At 38.5% G+C, this 21,715-nt stretch overlaps 1 protein-coding gene and 1 long non-coding RNA gene across 2 annotated transcripts in view; one reads left to right on the top strand and one right to left on the bottom strand.

Annotated features, from left to right (window-relative positions):
* The window catches only part of LOC309610552 (uncharacterized protein), a 386,618-nt gene that overhangs the window by 143,566 nt on the left and 221,337 nt on the right, over positions 1–21,715 (top strand). The window contains exons 2-3 of the mRNA XM_082353612.1: positions 3,227–3,360; positions 8,929–8,978. Of these exons, the coding sequence (XP_082209738.1) occupies positions 3,227–3,360; positions 8,929–8,978 (184 nt within the window). The remainder of the gene's footprint in view (positions 1–3,226; positions 3,361–8,928; positions 8,979–21,715) is intronic.
* The window catches only part of LOC309610604, a 225,805-nt gene that overhangs the window by 161,490 nt on the left and 42,600 nt on the right, over positions 1–21,715 (bottom strand). The window lies entirely within an intron of this gene.

The raw sequence follows: 21,715 nt of genomic DNA, 5'->3' as shown, positions 1-21,715 counted from the left end.
TCTACATTTTATCATCTCTAAATTGGAATAGGTCTGAAAACAGATGGTCTGTTATTGTCTAACTGGCAATATTTTCCCCTCTTTTCTAGCAGGACATAAAATAATGGTGTGGTTTACAGACAATGGTTGCTGAGATTCAGCAAAGTACGGGTGTAGTGGTGATTTCAGTGGTACCTCGATATATTCTAGCCCCCGTCCAAAGTATTTGAGGGTTGCAGCTGCTTAGGTTACTGATGCCTAAAATTTCATTAATAGAACTTATTTACTTTGTAGCCTTTAACCAGGGGTGAGCACACACCAGGTTGTATCACTCACCTACGTCTTTCTTTGAACAGGTTTAGCAGAATTTCCGACCGTGGTGTTCTTTGCAGTTAGACTTGCTAGTAGCAGTCATTGATATGTGCTAGTGCAGGCTAGTCAGTGGCTTATGTCCTCCACTGTTTCTGATCGTTGACCCTCATTTTTTAGGAACAGAACTGTGTTTAGCTGCAAGACTCCTCTTAGTTAACAACAAAGCCATCTGAAGAATGAAAAATGCCCTAACCAACAAATCTTTGCACTTATCAGAATCAAAGGATTCCACACCTGCTTCTTGACCACGGATTTAGTTTGTTCTCATCTCAGGTCAAGCCTGTACCTAAGTCACTCTCACCACATCTGAAACCGTAGAGGCTGCTTGTCTCTTTAAGAGTGATGTTGAATATTGGCGAACGAAGTTGTTGCTTTAGAAGGTCCTCAACCTCAGTGCCCCTACCCTGGAAATTTTTATGTTAGAAGAACTCACTTTTATATCTTTGCAAACAACCAGGAATATTGATGTAGTTTAAACTGGAATGCAGAAGATATATATACCTAGGAGAGAAATTGCTGCATCTGGGTTATATGTACCTTCCATCTTAGTAGATATCGTCAAGTTGTTTTCCGTCATGGTTTACCAGAAGTATATGTGAAATTCATCTGCTCCACATCCCCCCAGTCTTTGGAATTGCCTATCCTTTTCATTTTAGCCATTCTTTCGGGTTGTGGTAGTATCTCTTTGTGATTTTAATTTCAATTTGGTTGATGACTAATGTACCTGTTTATATGCTTATTGGTCATTTGGATCTATCTATCTATCTATCTATCTATCTATCTATCTATCTATCTATCGTTAATCTCCCATTCAAGTCTTTTGCTCATTTTTCATTTTTCTACTTGGCTGCTTGTTTTTTTTATTGACTTATGGAAACTATTTATAGAATTATTTTTATATTATATATGTTGCAAATATTTTCCCCCACCCTGTGGCTTGCCCTTTTACTCTCTTAGTGGCGCTTTTGATGTAGCCCAATTTGTCAGTTTTCCCCTTTAATGTTTAGTGATTTTTTTGGCGTTTGGTTTGATAGAGGCCCTGGGAAATTACCTTTCTTGCAGGGATTTATTTTGATGGTGCCTCTGAATCATCATTGTCTGTGCTAGCTCTATCCAGGCACTTAGTGCCACATGAATAGAGAGTGATAGAATTGAATTTATGGGAATTACTCTATACAGATGACCTCATAAGCAATTGCCTCTAATTAGTCACTTGAAGTCAATAACACAGAGACATTTTGTAGCACTCAACCATTCTTGGGAATAAATTATAGGTGTCTGAAAAGGAATCTTGGCCCCTTTCATGGTGCTACCCATTCCATGAGCTCTGTAGACTCAACTTGTGATTTCATTTGATAGTGTGAGAAGAAAATCAAAGATCTATTGATGTTTTCAACAGACTTTGCTATGTGAGAGCCATTTTTAAATTTTAGCAAATGTTAATTACCATATATTATGTGCCAGGAGCATTATTTAGCCTTGGGGAGAGAGAGATGTCTAAGACACATTCTCTTCACTCAAGAAGTTCATAGTGTAGTTTTACCCTTAGACAACTATAATAAGAGACAGGAGACCAAAAGCACACAAGGAGCACTTTGTGACATGGGAGTATACTGGCAGGCAAAGGTATATTAAGAAAAACTTTGGTAAGGTGTGCATCATTTGAAGGGACCCTAGAAAGGGTCTCTTGCTCACGACTGAATCTTTAATGGATGCTGTCTTCTTATAATGTTAAAAATGATTTCATTTGATATTGCATATTTCCTTAAGAGTATATATTCCTGTATACCCAGACCATTTTATGGAACTTTATAAATCTCTGTCAAATCATGGGCTAAAGTCCCTTCAGCTCTTTGTATTCTGAGCTACCAATTTCTGCTTTAGAAGCTGTAAATTCTTTTGATTCTTTTTCCGAGCTGTTTTAAGACCAGTGAATAACTTCCTTCAAGCAACAGGCAGCTCTTTCTAAAAATCCACAGTTACAATATTGATATGTCTCTACCATTGCTCAGAGGGATGGTTGGAGCTATTGATGTATATGTCAGGGCCTATAGTCTGTCAGTTGACTGTGCTTTCATTTTTCTTTTACAAACTTACTTCTGGGTACAGTTCTCTCAGAGGTACTTTTGTGGCGGCCATCTCAGCCATGGTACTACTGGCACAGGCTTATGTCTTTGAACTTCAGACATCTGACAGCAAGAAAGTTCTTGTGATGGTCAACCAATGGCTCAGGGATTCTCTTCTGTATTTGTCCAAAAATTTTGAAACTTTTTTTTTTGATAGTTAGCCTCTTCAAATGTCAGGGAACATCACTGCTTTTCTTGATGCTTTGCACTTTACAATGTATTTTAAAAAATAGCTTAAGATATGAGTTCTTAGATACTTGATATATTATTCAGAACAAATTTGTTTGAAGGTACATTAAGCCTTTACCATTAGAACCACTTTTTCATGTTGCCTTTGTTTCAGTTCACTCAATATCTGGGTTTTAGTCTAGAATTCATGGTATGTGCTCATCCTGTTGGGGAAAAATGTCTTTTGAAACATCACGCAAAAAAGCTGAAAGCTTGCTCTCCCTTTTTGGTAGACTTCGTATAAAGAACCTAGCTAATTGAGCCATCTTGTAACTGTCACGTGACCTGAAAACTGTCTGAACCTGTTCACAAATCCCCATACACTCTGCATCATTTGACCATCGCCACGAGCCAGGGCAAAGTGGTACCTGAACGTGTTAATGGAATAGTGGCACCCATATCCCCAAAGGGTTAAAATAGTTCATGGGACTCTTATTCCTGGAAATTATTTCCTAATCTGTAAAAATTATACTCAGTAACAATCTGGAATTTGGAATCTTCTTCAATTCTCTCTTTTGCAGATTTGACTAGTATCTTTGTCCAGGCTGCTGTCACAAAATACCACAGGCTGGGCGGCTTAAACAGCAGACATTTATTTCTCACTGTTCTGGAGGCTGGAAGTCCAAGATCAAGATGCCTGCAGATTCTGTGTCTGGTGAGAACCCCCTTCCTGTTTCAAATGGCTGCTTTCTTGCTGTGTCCTCACATGGCCTTTCCTCAGTGTGTGCTTGGGGCAGGGGGAGAGAGAGAGAGAGAGAGAGAGAGGCACTGTCGTGTCTCATCCTCTTTATATAAGGTCATTAATCCATGATGAGGGTCCCAACTTCATGATCGAATTTAACCCTAATCACCCCACCTCCAAATACCATGCACTGGGGATTAGGGCTTTAAGATATGAATTTGGAAGTTGAGACACAAACATTCAATCCATAGCAACTAGAAACTAAAATGAAACGAAACAAAATGAGGTGGAGTGAGCACGTGCAAAGTTCCTGAAAAAGTTGAATTGGACATAGTAAAAGGATGGAGTATAGGCTTTGTGGATGTTGGCATTGAAATGTTAAGGAGTCAAACTCAAGCAACCTTCAAAATATGTTTTGTTATGGCCCACCCTGGAGACAAGGCTTTCTACCTCAGCTATTATTTGCAGAACAATGTATCCAGAGCAGTACAACAACCAAAAAAAAAAAAAAAGCTTCCGTACTGGCCCCTAGCCCGAGAGTTCAACCTGAGAGTCATGTTGGCAAATTGAAGCTATCAGCATGACGTCAGAAAGCTTGTCTGCAAGAGGTGACTGTGGGAACAGTCACCAGGATCGTGACACTCGGTGAAGCCCCTTCTAGCTGACTTCCTGCGTGATAAAGGAAAGCTGGTGGAGGCTGGTTCTTTTCCCTTAAACAATGTGCCTGCCACCCTCTCAGAGCGCTGCTCCCTCACAATAGCACGTGTTCAAGATGAGACTATACCCTGGCTCTTTGCACCTCATTAAGCTTGTCCTCCTGTCTTCCAAGCAGGAGTTTATAAAAACTATGCTAACTGCCTGAAATTTCGTCACAGTCCACTGAATAAGTAAATGCAGGTTTTTAAAAAATAGTCATCGCAGTACCATATGAGAAATTTTATAGCCAATTTTTGACTTTATTCACGAGGTTTCAGTGGCGTAACCTGGCAGTAGCAGAGTTCAGTTCTCCCCACATTGTGTGTGTGTGTGTGTGTGTGTGTGTGTGTGTGTGTGTGTGCGCGCGCGCACGACAGAGAGAAAGAAAGAGAGGGAGAGACAGAGGCAGACCTGAAGCCTGGGAGTCATGGAAACATAGCATAGCTTGGCTTGCGAATGTATGCCTTTATAGTAGAATTTTACTGAAGGAGGCAGAAGGATAATGTGGAAAGAATTCTAACCTTGGTTTTGTCCCTTCCTATTTTGTGAACTTGGATAAGTCACTTGGGTGTTCTGATCTGGAATTTAGTTTCCTCATCTATAAAAAGCAGCTTGGATCAGATGAGGTCTCAGCTTCCTTCCAACCCCAGACTTTAGCATACTGTGACTGTACCATTAATGTCACAGACTTTAGAACAAACATGAATTGGGGAGTCAGATTAACTTGGGTTTTAATCCCTGCTCTGTTCCTTATTTTCTGTGTAACACTGAGGAACCTTTACCTTTCTGATGGCCTATTTCTTCCCCTTTAAAATTGGAATTCTAGCTTCAGATTGGTTGAGAGATCTAAAAATATGTCAGGTAGGTAGCATGGTACCTGGCACAGAGTAGGTGTTCAATGTTGAAGGTTGCGATTATTAATGTTATGAGAAAGATGACTGTTCTTTCAGTTTGGCGATGAGAATTAGGTGGAGCTGGGCTTGGAGCATGTGGTTGAATAAGAAGGTGATTGTTGAACAGGTCAGATGATCCTGATAACTTTGGTTTGTGATGACACCAGTGCTTGTAATGCATTTGGAATTGGAGACCCTGTGTGTTTTATTTTGTTCTTCTTGATTCCTTAAGAAGGTGTTTCAAACAGGGCCCTTCTGTCTATCTGCTCTCCTGTTCCCCAGCTGTCACAAAGATAAACTCAATAATTGTGTGAGAGCAATCAATCCCAGAAGCCACATAAATCTTATTTATTTACCTCTTTGAGTAGCTCCATTTCTCACAACACCTAAGCTTCAAATTTTGGATACCTTATTGTTGTTTTGTGATTTTGCTCCACTATTAATAAATACTAGTTTTCATTTGTTGAGCTGTAGCTGTGCCAGAAACTGGTGCTTTTAAACAATGTACATGTGTGTCTTCTGCTTCCATCTTCACAAAGTCCTCAGGTACTTTTGTTATTATGTTTCCCAGATGAAGAAACCAAGGCTTGAAAATGTTGAGTACCTTTCCAAATGTTATTCAGCTTCAAAGTAGGAGGAAATTCATGACTGTTTCTAAAATTTGGGTTGTTCCTACTAAGATTTACTGTATCACATAGAATCAACCTTTCAAAAATTTTTATATGTTTTTTAAAAAATATTTATTTATTTATTTGGTTGCACTGGGTGTTAGTTATGGCAGGCGGGCGCCTTAGTTGTGGCATGCGAAATTTTAGCTGTGGCATGCAAACTCTTAGTTGCGGCATGCATGTGGGATCTAGTTCCCTGACGGGGGATTGAACCTGGGCCCCCTGCATTGGGAGTGTGGAGTCTTATCTATTGTGCCACCAGGGAAGTCCCTAAAATTTTTATATGTTTTAATGCTTAAATCATAAATTAAATTGAACTAAAGATAGCTTTTTTTTCAATATTTTGAGAGTTTTTCAACTACCTCTGAGATATCTAAAAGCTGGCTCTAAAATAGCTTAAACATTGCTGACTGGAATGTTTTGCCAAATCAACTCGTTGTAGAGATGAAAGAGCAAAATTTTAAGTATGATACAGTAGCAGAGGCTGAATAAGGATTCCAATTTTGGACTCTGAGTTTTCCATCTGTTTCTTAATTCCCAGGCTACCTGAGTCCTAATTTTATGTGGAATGTGAACCTATATTTGGAATAAAAATAAGAAAGAAAAAAACAGCTTTAATGATGTCAGGGATTAGGACCTTAAGCTTTTTCTGTAACCTCAAAATGCTTTTACTCAATTTTATACCTTCTTTGCCTAAAAATGTGGGTATTTTTCCATATTCAATTCATCACTATACATCATGTATTTTTAATGCCAATTGTATTCTTTATGGCTCTTCATAAATCTTAAAAAGCTTTACTTCAACAGTGAAGATATAATGCAGCTGAAGTTTATGGGTACCATTTGAGCTGAGCATCCACATAAAAAAGGCTCTAATCATGACTATGCCTAAATGCATTCAGGAAGAGAAAGATGACAGATAGGACCTTAGCCATATCAATTAATAGAAGAGAATGATCAGTACCAACCCGGGTAAGTAGCAGGAACAATAACCAATCCAAAGCATCATAAAACTCCAGTGAATTGTAAAATATGGACCTCTCCTTTTTTGAGATATTTCTAATATATTTATCAGATTGAACATGTGTTTTAAAAACAGGATTCTGCTCTTATACTGTAGTTCACTGGCTAAAGCCCAATGGTTTATAAATCAGAACATACCTCAAGCAAGGTGTATCAGTCTTGTTTAGCAGTAATGCAACCTAACAACCAAACCCAAAATCTCATTGGTTTAAAATAGCAGTGATTTATTTCTGGGTCATTGCTCTGCTGGTCAGCTAATGTGGTTCTGTCTCAGGCTGCGTGTTGAGCTCAGGTAGGCTGCAAAGGTCTTTTGTTTTGAGGTCAGTGGCTATCTGAAGCTTGTTCTTCTTGTGGAGGATGCCATAAATTCACAGGGAAAAACAGAAACACGTGATGCTTGTAGCTGAGAATTGACATAGTTTTACTTCCACTCACATTCTCTCAGTGAAAGCAAGTCACATGGCCAAGCCCAACTGCACTGGGGCATTGTAGCATTTGCTATGGTTTACCCAACAGTGAACCATGATAAGGATATGGAGGGATGGAAACTTGAGCAAATAATGCAATCCAGCACATGTAGTGACTGAGTGTTAAGCTTTCTGAAAACACAAAGAAAGTGAAGCCACAAAGTTTATAACTGTGCATCAGTGCTGTTTCTAGTGATACTGGGATTTGGCTGTTGTTTGCTTAGTTCCCTGGAAATCCCAAGGAAAACGGGTATAAGAAGTGAGAAGAAAGAATGGATATTCAATGAGAGAGTTCTAACTGGTGAAGAGACTTGCATTCATGGCAGCAGAGATGACTTACTGAGGTGTGATGCACAGCCAGGTCAGCCCCAGACCTCTGGAGACTGTCTGTGAGCCTGATGCTATTCTGCTCATTAACATATGTACTTCTCAAGCGCCTCTTAAGTTCATGACGCTGGGCCAGGTGCTTTGGAGAAGAAGGGACGTAGTGGAGAAAATTAAGAGAGGTTTGAATAAATCCAGGTAAGAAAAGGTGGTGTTTTGTAAAGGCAAAGTGATGAGGGAATGGGTGGAGTAAAGAGCATTGATATTCAGGTGCTCAAGTTCCTGAGGAAGGAGGGAAGTTGGAGAATGCCTGTGTGTATGTGTGGAAATATCTTTCCTTTACCCTTCTGAATTCTCGGCTGAGGCCCCTGATTAACAAGAGGAAAGCATACACATTTATTTAGTATAAGTTTTATGTGACCTGGGAGCCTTCATAAGAAAATGAGGAACCAAATAAGTCGCTAAATCTGAGTGTTTTTGTGTGAGGTTTGATGAAGAGCTGTGGGAAAATGTGACGGGCTGAAAAAGGGTACGAGCTAAAGGCAGTGAACAGGGGGAACAGCAAGGCCTGTTTGTTCCGATTGCTCTTGGTGTCCCTCTGTCTCCAGAGATAAGGACATTCCTTTCCTCTGGGTGTAGGGAGGGCACTTCTCACTTGAGGGTCTTATGACCTGCCTCAGGAGAAGGTCAGAGAATCCTTCCTGCACTGGTTGTTTCTCAAATTCTTTCAGCTTGAAATGTTCAATATGCCAAGGTGCCATATTTTGGGGCAGTTTGTCCTGAACCCTATCACCTGTGATGAGAATGGGAAGACAGTGGTACAGGATTCAGTGACTCATTGATTTAGCAAATATTTATGAGTGTCTTCAATGTCCTAAGTCAGGAAATATATTATGTGTCAAGAATACAGAGGAGAAGAAGACACAGTCCTTACCTTCAGGTCATTGAGAGACTGAAGGAGGAGTCATACAGGTGAATAGACAATGATTAAGAGGTCTTTTAAGTGCAAAATAATGGTAAACATAAAGTCCTTCAAGAATCCAATAAAGGTATCTAATTCAGGATGTGAGGAAAGATTTCTAGGGTCCACTGATTAAGCCAGGGTACAGAAGGACTCAAGATGACAATATAGGCTTCAAAACAAGAGAAATAACAGTGATAGCAGAGGAGCAGAGACTAGAAGTAGTGACAGTGAACAAGGAGGCTACAGTGTCCTGAATCTAAATTGGTGATCGTAGAAGCAGGGAGAACAGGACGTAAAAGTTGGGGTACCAGGTGTGGGGTCCAAACCCTCCGCTCCTCAGGGGGCAGCTGGTAGTGGGGAGTTCCGTCCCTGTTGTGTGTCGCTGTGCTGGGGTGAGGTTTGTGGCAAGATTGTGTTTCAGCCCCTCCTACGTGTTTCACTATGCGTTGTTTTCTCATTTGCCCCATGTGTAGATGACACTTAATGGGTTTTTCGATTTCTTTCAGAGGGAATTGTTCCATATGCAGCTGAAGATTCGGTGGGTCCATGGGAGGAGGTAAGTTCACAAGTCTCCTATGTCACTATCGGGAACCAGAACTCCTGTCACATTCCTTTTAAAGGTTTTCATTTGCTACTTTTTAATTCAGTAACTATCTCATTAATTTATGCCCTACCTCTTCAGGTACTTTGTATATTCTTGAAGGACAGTGAGCTTGTGGTGCATTGCTTTTACTATTTTTTTTAAACATAATACATAGTGAAGTGGTATTGAAATATTTTGGAAATAAATGTAAGTGAATGTAAATAGTGAAATGGGTGAAAAATGTGTAGGTTCTATTTGGTAAAATGTGGAATAGTGGGATGAGCAGAGATTTCTAAAGCAGAAGGAATTAAAAGGGAAGTTGAAACAGACATTTTTATCTTGATGGATGGTGAAGATTATATAAATGGAACTAAATAACACAAATGCAATCGATACATAATATTGTAATACTAGTTCTAATGAATAAGCTTCTTATAGCAGTGATTCACTATATGGAAATCTCTTTACTATTAAGGTTTTCAGGGATTGGTTTTATACCCATATTAAACCTTCCATAGACTTGAATGTAATTGTTTTCAGGGATAACATGAACGTAAAATAAATAAATTTATAGAATAATTTCATTACAGTATTGATTTTTGTGGGACACAATCTCAAAGATACTCCAAGGAAAATAAGGTCTTATAAAGTAGGTGAAACAAATACAGAAAAGTTTAGTACTTTAAGTCAATATCAATCACTATATTGAAAACTGAATTGACTGAGAAAACATTAAACATATTAAAGAACTGGGCATTAATTTAATGCTGGCATACCAGGAGGAATTAAAGATCTCATCAAATGATAGCCTTTTCTTGTATCTTGAGCCCTCTATTATAATATTAGAGAAAAAGATTTCTATATATGAACAAACAACCCAAAACCTCCTACCTACCCACCCAACCAATCAAATAAATAAACAACAAAACAAACAAGTAACTTTGTTGACTTTTTCTGTTTTATTTTGCCATTGGGTTTTGAACATGGAAACTTAAAGGATATTAGTAAATAAATAGGAAAAGGAAGAGGTAGTTAAAAAACAGGAAATAATGTGTGAAATTAGGGTTTGATAGAGATGATCTGTCTTAACATGGCTTTGACTTTCCTATGAACCGAGAAGAAAAATTTCTCAGGTGAATTTTCAGACCTGTAATTTAAACCTCATCATATTACTATTTAACCATTTTCCTTCACATTTGGGCTGCTTTTACTTCCCTCTGACGGTGGATTGTTATGGCTTCGAGTTTGAAACATTGTAAATATTGCAGTTTTAGTGCTTTTAAGTTCCACAGCTACAAGTTTGTTCAGAGTGCTTTTTCATTATGGGATAAGTTTGTTGAGAATCTTCTAAATGCTTAATCATAGCTCAGGCAATTTAGGAGATTTTGAAAAAAAACAAGAAGAAGGAAATACATAGAAGTCTGGATAAAGAGGAAGCATGGGATTAAAAATTTTAGGGACCAAAAACTTAATGAAAGGAGACATTTAATCTCAGATGATTTGGGGGAGACTCTAGAACCTTTATATTTTCAAGCAACAGATATTTTGGTGCACAGTGTTGTGAACTGGGGCAATCTGACAACATGGCCCTAGAATTTTAGGAGGTTTCATGCCACCAACTCATTTCATAAGTGAGGAAACGTAAATAGCCTGTTCAAAGTCACAGAACTATTAGTGTCAGGGCTCTCAATTCTCAGCCCAGTGCTCTGGTTTTTTTTGGTATAGAAATAATGTCCTTTCTCCTAGCATGACTAGTTGAGTGAGAGATATCTGACTTGAGATATCTGTTCACATTCATCAGATATTTTTGTGGGGCCTTTTGGTAAGTTATTTCTGTCTACTGAAAAAAAAGCATAATGTGAGAGTCATAAGTTAAATTTTCTTTGGGGCAAAATGAGCACTATAGCCTGGGGGACAGCATTTCAGATAGCTCTGAGAAACTGCTCTAAAGAGGTAGGGGGGAAGGTCAGTATATATGTGATTTTGGTGAAGGGGGAGTACATGCAATCAAGCACATATTTTTTTGCAGAAAGTTTCTGCTTGTCTTGTGAAGGTTACTGCTAGTCACGAGGAGCAGATGTCACCATGAAGGATTTTAATGCTTTTCTAGATATGAGAAGATGCAAGATTTGGGCTCATAAAATCGGCTCCTGAAAATATCTAACTATCTGGTGGCCTGTTCTGCCATTTTTTCCAGAGCACAGAGTGCCTCACTCCTGATCTCCACCCTGAACTCCTTTCAGGGAGTTTGAAGGTCAGCAGCCACAGTGGCTCATAATTTGATCCTTGTAGAGGTAGATGGCAAGTGGCAGTTTGTAGGTGACACTTCCTATACACTTACCTTAATATTCTTTTCTGTAAAAATTGACATAATGTTTGCCTTCTAACAGTCTCTAAAAAACATTGTAAAGATTAATGGCTCCCCAAAATACTGAATTTCTCATCTGCAAAATGAAGAGGTTGGTTGAACTAGATGATGTCAAATGTTATTGCCAGCTTTAAAAGGGACCCACAGTTACCAGATAAGATGAGACCCACTCTTCTCCCTCACTTATCTTTGCTGACTCAAGTTTGTCCTTTCAAACTCAGTGGGGTTGGCTCCTCTAATTACTCCCCGTTGGGGGTGGGTACAGCTGCTCGCTGCCCCTGTAGTCACCTGTGCACACCACTATTATTTTTTTTAGTAAGCATGTCTGTCTTCCTCCATTTGAAAGAGCTCTTTGATGTTGGATTCTATGTTTAATTTATCTTGGTAAACCAAATACCTAGCACAGCATCTGGAACTGAGTGGAATCAAAGCAAATATTTGTCAAATCAATGAAAAACCTAAGATGCTCTCGGCTTCTGAGGATACTGGTGATGATGAGCTCACACTAAGGCATAAGTGGTCAGTGTCTGGGAGGCTCTGGATTATTTAGGTGCATTTTAAGTGTAGGAAAACCTCTCTAATCCTAGAATTATTGCCATTTCATCCCCTGGCAAAAATGGTTTCTGTTTAAAATCACTCACCACACTAATCAACTGTTTACATCTGGAGGTAAATGGAGAACCATAAAGAGAAGAGAAACATGATTAAAGATAACAGAAGAAGAAAGGCAGGTGAACTCAGGGTAAGACTTTATATGAACTGAATCTGTAATCATCACTGCAGTGAATTTCACAGTAATTATTGTCATCAGAATGTTACATTTTATATACATGTTATTGAGATATTCTTTTTTGTGGATACAAAGAAAACATTTATTCTTGAAAACATGTTAATGAAAGATCTGAATGGTGCATATTTTAATCAGTTCTCTAATAAACAAGGAAATAAAACACATGCTTATTTGACTTAATTGCATTTCAAGATATTAAGGACATTTTAAAAATAACCAGAAATTAATGCCCAGTGGAGAAATGAGTTGAAGGAATTCAAAGTGAAAATTATGAAGTTTTAAAAATACTATTTTCTAGGGTTTAAATAAAACAAAGGTGATAAAGCCAATGCATAAAGTTGAAGATTTGATATAAATTGTAAAGACTTGGCTCTTCACTGATTATAAAAGTAATTTATTAGAATACAGATCAGACTGTACCACAGAGGAAGGAAAATTTTCGAGGCATCAGGTGGTAGTTGGACACAATGACCTTTATTGCCCCTTCTGACCCAGAGATTCTGTAAATGGATGAAAACCCAATAATGAGGAACGTGCTAATGACACACCATAGTGCCCTCTGTTTTAAAAATGAATACTTTAAATGTCAATAGTTATTGGTTTTCAATGCCTCTAACTTTTATCATTAAAAGTATCCATGTTACCATTTCTCAGTCAAGCTCCTAATGATAGACTGTGACCTTTTTCTGAGAAAAAAAGGCAGTCTGTCTGAATTCTTGTTACAAAGAAGCAATGCAAATGAAAGAGGTTCCAATTCCCCAGAGGCTGCTAAATGACACCCTCCAACTCTAACCCGCCATCTCCAGAGGGTAATTAAATTGCAGAAGGGGAATATATCTGTGATTTATTTTTAGGAGACCAGGTTGGAGAAAATAAAATACACCTGACCTTTAAGTTTTTGGGTTTGTAGAGGAATTATTAGTAAACTTGGTTATGCCTTTAGATTTTCAGTGTGTGATAAGAGATTTCAATCAGTGACAGTGCAGTTTACTCTAATGGATTCTTAATGGCAAATTAGAGAAATGTAGTAGAAACTATACTGAATTGCAACAATAGTTTGCTACACTAAGCACAGATGTTTTGGCCCATTTATGAGGTGTCCTTAAAAGTTTTAGTTATGTGTGAACATTGGCAAATAGCAGTAGGAAACTGATCAGGATAGAGGAAGTCATCCCAAACTTTGAAAATGGTCAGAGGAGAGCAATCCTATGTGAACTAGTTTCTATTACACTACTTCTTTTTCAGTAATTTTACTAAGCTTGTGTTAGTGTAGAGATATTGCATACATTGGTCGATCTTTCAGAATAGTTTGAAATGTTTAAGAACTTGAAATTTTGGCATCTTCTCTCTTTTAGAGTGTAGATGGGAAAGTATTTGGTTAAGATGCCAGCTTTAGCTCATCAAACACGAAACCTTTATTACTTTTATCTTAGATGTGTGGGAAGATAGAATGTAAATTTGGAAGCAAGTGTTTATTTTACTAAATCCCTTAAATTTTTTCTCTACAAGTTGCCTAGGGGATATGAGGAGGGGGGGGATTAAGAAAACAGGTGTTTACAATTTAAGGAAACAGCTTAAGGATAGCAGCTTGCAGAACTTTTAAGTGTGGGTGACTGCTTTGCAAGCTACAGGCTACCAACTCAAATATTGGCTTCGGGAAAGGGAATTGTGATTTTCCTTCCAGCAAATCTAAAAATGTTTAGATACATTTAGTCCGGGATAGATTTAAAAACTGAGCATTCTTCATTTTGAGTTTAAGAATAACAGAACCCTGCATGTGGAATTCTTTTTGTGGGAACCCTAAGTCAATTTGATAATTATGTGTGGAATGTGAAAGAGAGGAGAAAGTTAGGAAAATCTTAGTTTGTGAGTCTCGTTTTTTGTAAATAGATAATGGGGATGAGTGAGAATTAAAATTTAATATTTAGTTACAGTCAGCGCAAGACAACCCAACTTAGCAGACCTGCACATTTCTGACCTGAGGTTAGAATCAGGAGGAAAGGGTACATTATGGAAGATGGTGGCTCTAGGATGCTCCTAATTTAATGTCAAGTGTTCCTGATGGGGGAGAACTGAAATTGTCAGAATTGTGATAGATATATCAGAAATATACAAACAAGCTACGTAAATTGTGAAACGTATCAACTTACTCTGTGGTATGGTAAAAATGACAACTTTTCCATCTAGCTAATTGAGAGATCTACCTCTATCACATTAAATTATCTCTTCCTTCTCTTTCCCTTGCAATCTTTTTTCATGCTACATCTGTGTTCTCCTAAGTGTGAATGTCCAAATTAAGCTACTTCTGTTGTCACCGCTGCTGTTGCTGCTCTAGCTCCTACAAGGAGTTCAGCACTTCCTGTGTCACACGTGGGAACTAATGAATGCCTTGACATGAATTAAGTTCTTTGATTCTCGCAAAAATCCTGGGAAGTCAGTAGTTTCATTATTCTCCTTTCATAAATGAGGAAACCAAGGCTTAGAAGGATTTGAGGCAGTCAGTTCAACTGCTCAACCCACATCTTAATTACTGTTCTATAATATCTCAAATATTAATGACCCATTTGCCTTGAGGGTTTTAAAAGTTTAGAAGCCCCTTTCTCACCACCGTTGTCAAGGCTTAGTCAGGACCTTCTTTCATAGGATGCCATTTTGCCTGGCTTGTTCCATACATGATCTTATACCTGAGCTCGGAGCCTGGCTATCATGAGCAGACTCTAACTTTATCTATGCTCTCCTCCTCCCAGGATGAACCCATAAATGTGTGTAGGCTAGCACTTATTATTATACTTTTTTACTTTTTAACTTTGAAATGTAATTGACTTGTAACATTATATCAGTTTCAGGTGTACAACATAATGATTTGCTTTAGTTTAACTATTAATTAAACAACTATTTGCATGTCTGCTATTTAGGTACTAATTTTGGGGACACAAAAAATGGGTAACACCCAGCCCTTGCCATAAAGAGAGGGAGGTGAGGGGACAGGCCTATAATCAATAACAAAAGTTATTGTCACTGTTTAACCTCTTGTCTTCAAGGAGGACTTTGTTGGCATGACATCAGGCTTCCTGTATTTTCCAGGTGTTCTGTGTTAAGCTGCTTGTGCTTTCCTAGCTTGACTTTTTTTTCACCTATGGCTGTAGTATAGCATCAAGATTCATTTATTTATTAAATGTACAAGGACTATTAGGAGTTTTAGGAGACTAATAAATAATACTCCTTTTCCCCACCTGTGTTTGGAACCAACTGATATGGACATGGGGGTCTGGGTCTGATAGTGGGAGATAAAATAATGTTTTATAACAACTATAAAGTTATATGGAGACTGTGGCCAAGGTCAGTGCTAAGACACCAGTGCAACAGGCATCCCCAGGAAACTAGGGCTGAGCATGGCTGGTTTATTCTAACTCACCTGCCAGTCAAGAGCAGAGGGGTGAGGAGTGGTGGAGGGGGACCAAGAGTTGTCGCTCTCATGGATGTCCCCCTGCACGGACACATAAGGAGCAAGGAACAAAGGTTCTTGGCAATGCATTAGACTAGATTACAAGATGTGGTTAAAAGATCTCAGTAAAATAGAAAGCTGCATACAGAAACATAGGGAGGATAGGTTTTTCCCCCAGTTTTATTGGGGTATAATTGACAAAATTGTAAGATATTTAAAATGTACAATGTGATGATTTTATATTCATATACATTATGAAAGGATTTCCCCCATCAAGTTAACATGTGCCTCAGCTTATTTATTTATTTATTTAGTAAGAACCTTTAGGTTCTACTTTCAGCAAATTTCAACTATACAGTACAGTGTTATCAACTATAGTCACCATGTTATACATTAGATCCTTAGAGCTTATTCACCTTATAGCTGAAAGTTTGTACCCTTTTACTAACTTCTCACCCCTGCCCAATCCCTTAGCAACCACTTTTCTACTCTCTGTTTCTGTGAGTTTTTTTTTTTTTTCCGATTCCACATGTAAGTGATACCATGTTACCATGTGGCATTTGTCGTTCTCTATCTGGCTTATTTCGACTTAGCATAATGCCCTTCGGGTTCATTCATGTTGTCAAAAATGACAGGATTTCCTTCTTTTTAAAGTCTAAGTAATATTCCATTGTGTATGCATACCACATCTTTATCCATTCATCTGTTGATGAACACTTGGGTTGTTTCCATATCTTGGCAATTGTGAGTGATGCTGCAATGAATATGGGAGTGCAGATATCTTTTCAAGGTAACGATTTTGTTTCCTTTGGGTGTATACCCAGAGGTAGGATTGCTGGATCATGGGGGTAGTTCAATTTGTAACTTCTTGAGGAACCTTCATGCTGTTTTTCATATGTACTAGCTTGCATTTTAGGGAGGTTAGGTTTATAATGCAGGTCCGAGTGTTGTAGCTTGTGTCAGAGGTAGATTCCCAAAGGAGGTTACACTAGCTGACTCTTAAGGAAGGAGTAGGAGGTTGCCAGGGAAACAGCACTGGGGGCAGTGCTAGCACATTCCAGCAGAAGATTAGCACATATACAGGTTCTGAGGCTTGATGTGCTTGGAGAATTACAACTGTTTTGATATTATCAGTGCAAACTGTCAAAGGTGAGATAATATGTCAGCATATGAAGCTGGATGGTAGATAAAATTGGTTGACTTCTTGTTCCCTGCGTCTGTATTTGGGGACTTTGAATTTGTTCGCTTGGAGCTCTGCCCATCGACTGAACATTGTGCTGCCTGGTGAGAGAATCTCAAGGCACCTTTATTTTAAGTGTAGGTGGACTTCATGCTTTCATTCTTCATTTATCTCAGCCTCACAGTCCCTGAGATTTCTTATACCCTTACCTTGTACTTCCAGGAAAGTCAGATGCAATTCTAAAAAAAAGGTTGAAAATAGGAAGCAATTTCTAGCCTTCCAATTTAGGCTCAGTTTTTATATTTTTATGATAGGTTAGAAAATTCCAATGTTTTGACAATCAACAGTGGTCACAAGCCCTGGGTCCAGATGGCTGGCTGTTTACTGCCAATGCTGCATTGATAAGCCTACTACCTAGGAGGATGCTAATACCACAGCCTTCGAATTCCAAGCCAGGCTGACTTCTGAGAGTAGGATGATAGTTTACTTCATCCCTTGAGTGTGCTCATGGAATATCATCCTGCTCTTGGAGGGGTTCATCCATCATGGTGCCTGTCAGATGGTTTGGTGTGCTTAGTGTTTCAAATTTATGTAAACTGAAAGAATTGAAAGGTTTGGAGGACAAATCCACATTTCTTAGTTTTCTTTGGCACATGAAAATGCTATGCCAGAGTAGCTGCAACTTGAATTTACCACCTTTATTTAATATGCAGCCTTTTTCATAAGGAATTGTTCTTCTTGATAGTCACTTATATTTATATAGTGTGTAATAGTTTACAAAAGGCTTTCCTATACATTAATTCTTTTATCTTGACAACAAATCAATGAGACAGGGCAATAGTTATTTTCTCCTTTTTACAGCAGTGGAAACTGAGGCTTAGAGAAGGTGAGTTGTGACTGTTAGACCAGTGTTGTCCCATAGAAATGTAATTCAAACCACATATGTAATTTTAAATATTCTAGTTGCCACAGTAAACAAAGTAAAAAGAAACAAGTGAGATTAATTTTAACAATATATTTCATTTAACCCAATATGTCAAAATGTTAGCATTTCTGCATGTAATTAATTTAAAAATTATTAATGAGATATTTAACATTCTACTTTCTTACTAAGCCTTCAAAATCCAGTGTGTAATTTACAACTCAGACTATGCACGTTTCAGATGCTTAATAGCCGTTTGTGGTTAGCGACTACCATATTGGACAGTATAGACCTAAACCTGCACTGCCACCTTTTCTACTGTGCATTATATTGACCCACTATTAGTTTGGGTAATAGAGTGGGGCTGTATTCTCAAGAGTTGTGATGAATCTAAACAACTTCATATGCACATGCTTTTCTTGTTTTCCCTGAGAACAACATCATATATCTTTGCAACACTTGATTATATCCCCACAGATGTGGTCTGTGATGCCTGGAGGAACATTCCCTAGTGGAGGGACTGAGCATAAACCCACAAATAATGAGCAAGGAGCTCTGACCAACATTCATTCCTTAAGTAAAGAGTTAGTAATGAGTAAGTTCAGCTTTATATTTTAGGAATGAATGGGCATACCCAGTCATCTTAATTTTGTCTGAAAATGCTTATACAAATGCTTTTGCATAAGGAAAACTTTCTAAATGAAATTAAGAGTTTACAACTAATCCTTCTCTAGTATCTTTCTTTGCTTTGGCCCTATTTTCAGTCTATGTAGGCCAAAATTTCATTCCTATCAATTGTTTAGTGTGGGTGGAATAGGTGAGTGGGCATTTTTATTGACTAAATGAAAGATATACTTCATGAGATTCATCATCTGTTTTTCTGAAATAGCAACTCTACATTTTCCAGGTAGCTAAAAGGAAAAATCTCAGTCCTCTAGACAGCTGCTGCAGGATTTTATTTCCATAGCTGTTCAAAGGTCTAAAACTCTTCCCTCCATAATGGCAGAGAGCACATATACATGTACGCCTGATTCTAGGAGGCTCCACTCTTTCCCATCAAAAAAAACCCAGGGCTTCCCTGGTGGCGCAGTGGTTGAGAATCCGCCTGCCAGTGAAGGGGACATGGGTTTGAGCCCTGGTCTGGGAGGATCCCACATGCTGTGGAGCAACTAAGCCCGCGCTCTAGAGCCCGCAAGCCACAACTGCTGAGCCCGTGTGCCACAACTACTGAAGCCTGTGCGCCTGGAGTCCGTGCTCTGCAACAGGAGAGGCCACTGAGATGAGAAGCCCGCACACTGCGGCGGGGAGTAGCCCCCGCTCGCCGCAGCTAGGAAGACCCAATGCAGCCAAAGATAAATAAATTAAATAAATAAAATTTAAAAAAAAAACCCCAAAAAACAAAACTGAAACGAAAATAAAACAAACAAACCTCAAATACTTTTGTTGAAACAAACTTCCAGAGAGAGAGCTTTTGGAACTTCCAGGTAAAATAAGAGCCTGTTGTTTTCCAGTCCTTCCAGACTAAGCTCCAAACTCTACTATCTCTAAGTGTTTACACGAGCTGGTCCTTTGTGCTATCACCAAGCATCTCTGGTCACCTGCTGAAACTGACCCATCAAGACAAGTTTTTAATCTTTCATGAATCTTCTCTAATTCCCCTAATTAGAATTAACATTTTCTTCTCCTGGTTCCTATAATACTTTGTTTGTCATTCTGTTATAAAAAATTGCATTGTCCTCTAAGTTCTATTAGGTTGAACCAAATGTGATTGCTGTTTTTTTGTACATAAAAAAGTTCACTTTCAGGTGCTTCAACTTACTATAATTAATTTATAAAATTCTGAATACACACACATTCATGTACATCTGCGAAGTAGAATCTGTATTGGGTTAACTTCTGAATCTCTCACAACTTGGCCACAGTAGCTCTTCAATAAGGATTTGCTGAATTGAACTGAATGAAATAAAAATGGAACGCATGTTGGAGAAACAGAATCATATAAGTCAACTCTTCTCCCCAGATAACTCACAGATTGCCTGTGTATTGCAGGTTTTGAATTTCAAAGAAATTGAGAGACTTTAATCTGGTGCTCTGATATGTTAAGTACAGGATGTCAAGGTAGTTTGAAATAATTAAATTCCAGATTTTAGATAATGCTAATTTTAAGCAGGGAAGCTATTGTATTGCCAGTGAGTGAGGGGTGTGTGTGTGTGTGCATGTACTATTTTAATTTCTGTTTTTTCAGTAGATACAATTTGGGGTGAAATATTTAAATAAACTGATAAGAAGACAAAATCTCCTTGGTGTCAAAACAATTGTTTTGATTGGTTTGGCAGACTAAGCTGACAATGAAAATTTTTTTTGTTTATTTGTTTATATGTGATAAGGACACAATAGGGAAACCGGTATATTATCCTTATACCCTATTTTTATGTTGCGATTTAATGAAATTTTGATAAAAACCAGGCAGTTAGGCAGTTTCAAAATCAATAAACTATTCTTTGAATTTGTTAATTTTTCAGTATAGACCTGTTCAGTAGATGCAACTGGATGTGACAATGATATTTCTGTTACATATCTGCGTCAAGGACAATTGCATTATGAATTCAGAAGGAAGGAAGGAAGGAAGGAAAAAGCATCTTATGGATTGGTGAATCTGACATAAATTTTTGATATGAAGCAACCTAGTCAGTTTGAAATTCAAGGTCTCTGAATTCTCAATTAGACCTTGGTCTCAAACCGTAGCTGAACAGAATATGAGTCAAACTGTGTAAGATAAAGTTCAAACTTTGTCTTGGGCAGCTAGGCATCACATCGTGTGGCCATGGAAAGAATATTGCATTAAATATAAAGAATGGGCTCTGGATAAGTTGCCCAAATTTTCCTTCAGGAATGAAGGACTTATTCCCCAACTGCTGGAAGTGTTACCAGCAGATGCCTCTTAGCTCTCTTTGGGAAGTGCCTTGGCAGAGGAGATCTGCCTGCCCTTGTCACGTCCCTTTCTGGAGAAGCCTGCATCCTGTGAATGTCAAGGCAGGGGCATAAAGACCTGGCCTTCTCATTTCAACTCAGGACAAGGGTCATTCCAGCTTCCAAGTTCCCTGGGGGATCAGCTGAGTTGACTTTGGCTTTGTTGAAGCCAACTTCTGCCTTCACCAAATCCTGCTTTGTTCCCTCCTCTTCCCTTGAGCTGAATAATTTTCCCAATAAATTTCTTATATGTTTATGTTTGTCTCAGAGTCCATTTTCATGGAGCCCAATTTATGACAATAGCAAAGTAGAAGAGAGGAGAGATGTTCTGAACTGACAGAGACTTGAACAAGACTTGAGGCTAAAGACAACTTGCAGATTACCAAGTCCTTCCTTACCATTGATGAAGAGGCCCAGTTGCCATCAGTAAATTGCCCATAGTTGCTAATACCACAGCAGGGACTTGACTTCATGGGCAGAGCCTTACTGTTTTGGCTGTAGAGTGGATTAGAAGTTCTGCCTGTCCTTTGTGTTCTTGTTTCTCTGGTTTCAGTGTGAGGGTACCTAAATATCTGACCTGTAATTGCTCTGGCAAATCAATTCAATTGAGTGATTACCCAGATCCAGAAAGTTCTCAAGAAGTTATGTCCATATTTGAGTTTGAGGATATCCTGAGATATTCTGAGGTGGGTAGGAGTGGTTGTAGTTTGCTCCTTTGGAGTTTGTTACAAAAGACTTGAAATTATTCTAGAGTGTTCCTGGGAGGAATGTCTGAATAGGATCAGAATCATACTTAGACCATTTCTTGCAGGCTGGAGTCCTCTGGATCCATCACTAGAAAGTTCCAGTTCCCTAGGCTTGTTTTTGTGGTTTGCCTCAAGATAATATATGACCAACTGGACCATTGAAGGGTTCTTATATCCTGTAAAAAGGTCATTTGAATGACCTCCACATGATGTAGAGCAAGGGTTCAAGGCTAGTTTTGTTCTCAAACTTACGTAAGGTAGCAATGTACCTTTCATTGCCAACTTCCCA

The sequence above is a fragment of the Balaenoptera borealis genome, assembly GCF_965194805.1.
Source record: "Balaenoptera borealis genome assembly, chromosome: 14".
Lineage (NCBI taxonomy): Eukaryota > Metazoa > Chordata > Mammalia > Artiodactyla > Balaenopteridae > Balaenoptera > Balaenoptera borealis.
This window is presented reverse-complemented; position numbering and strand designations above follow the sequence as displayed.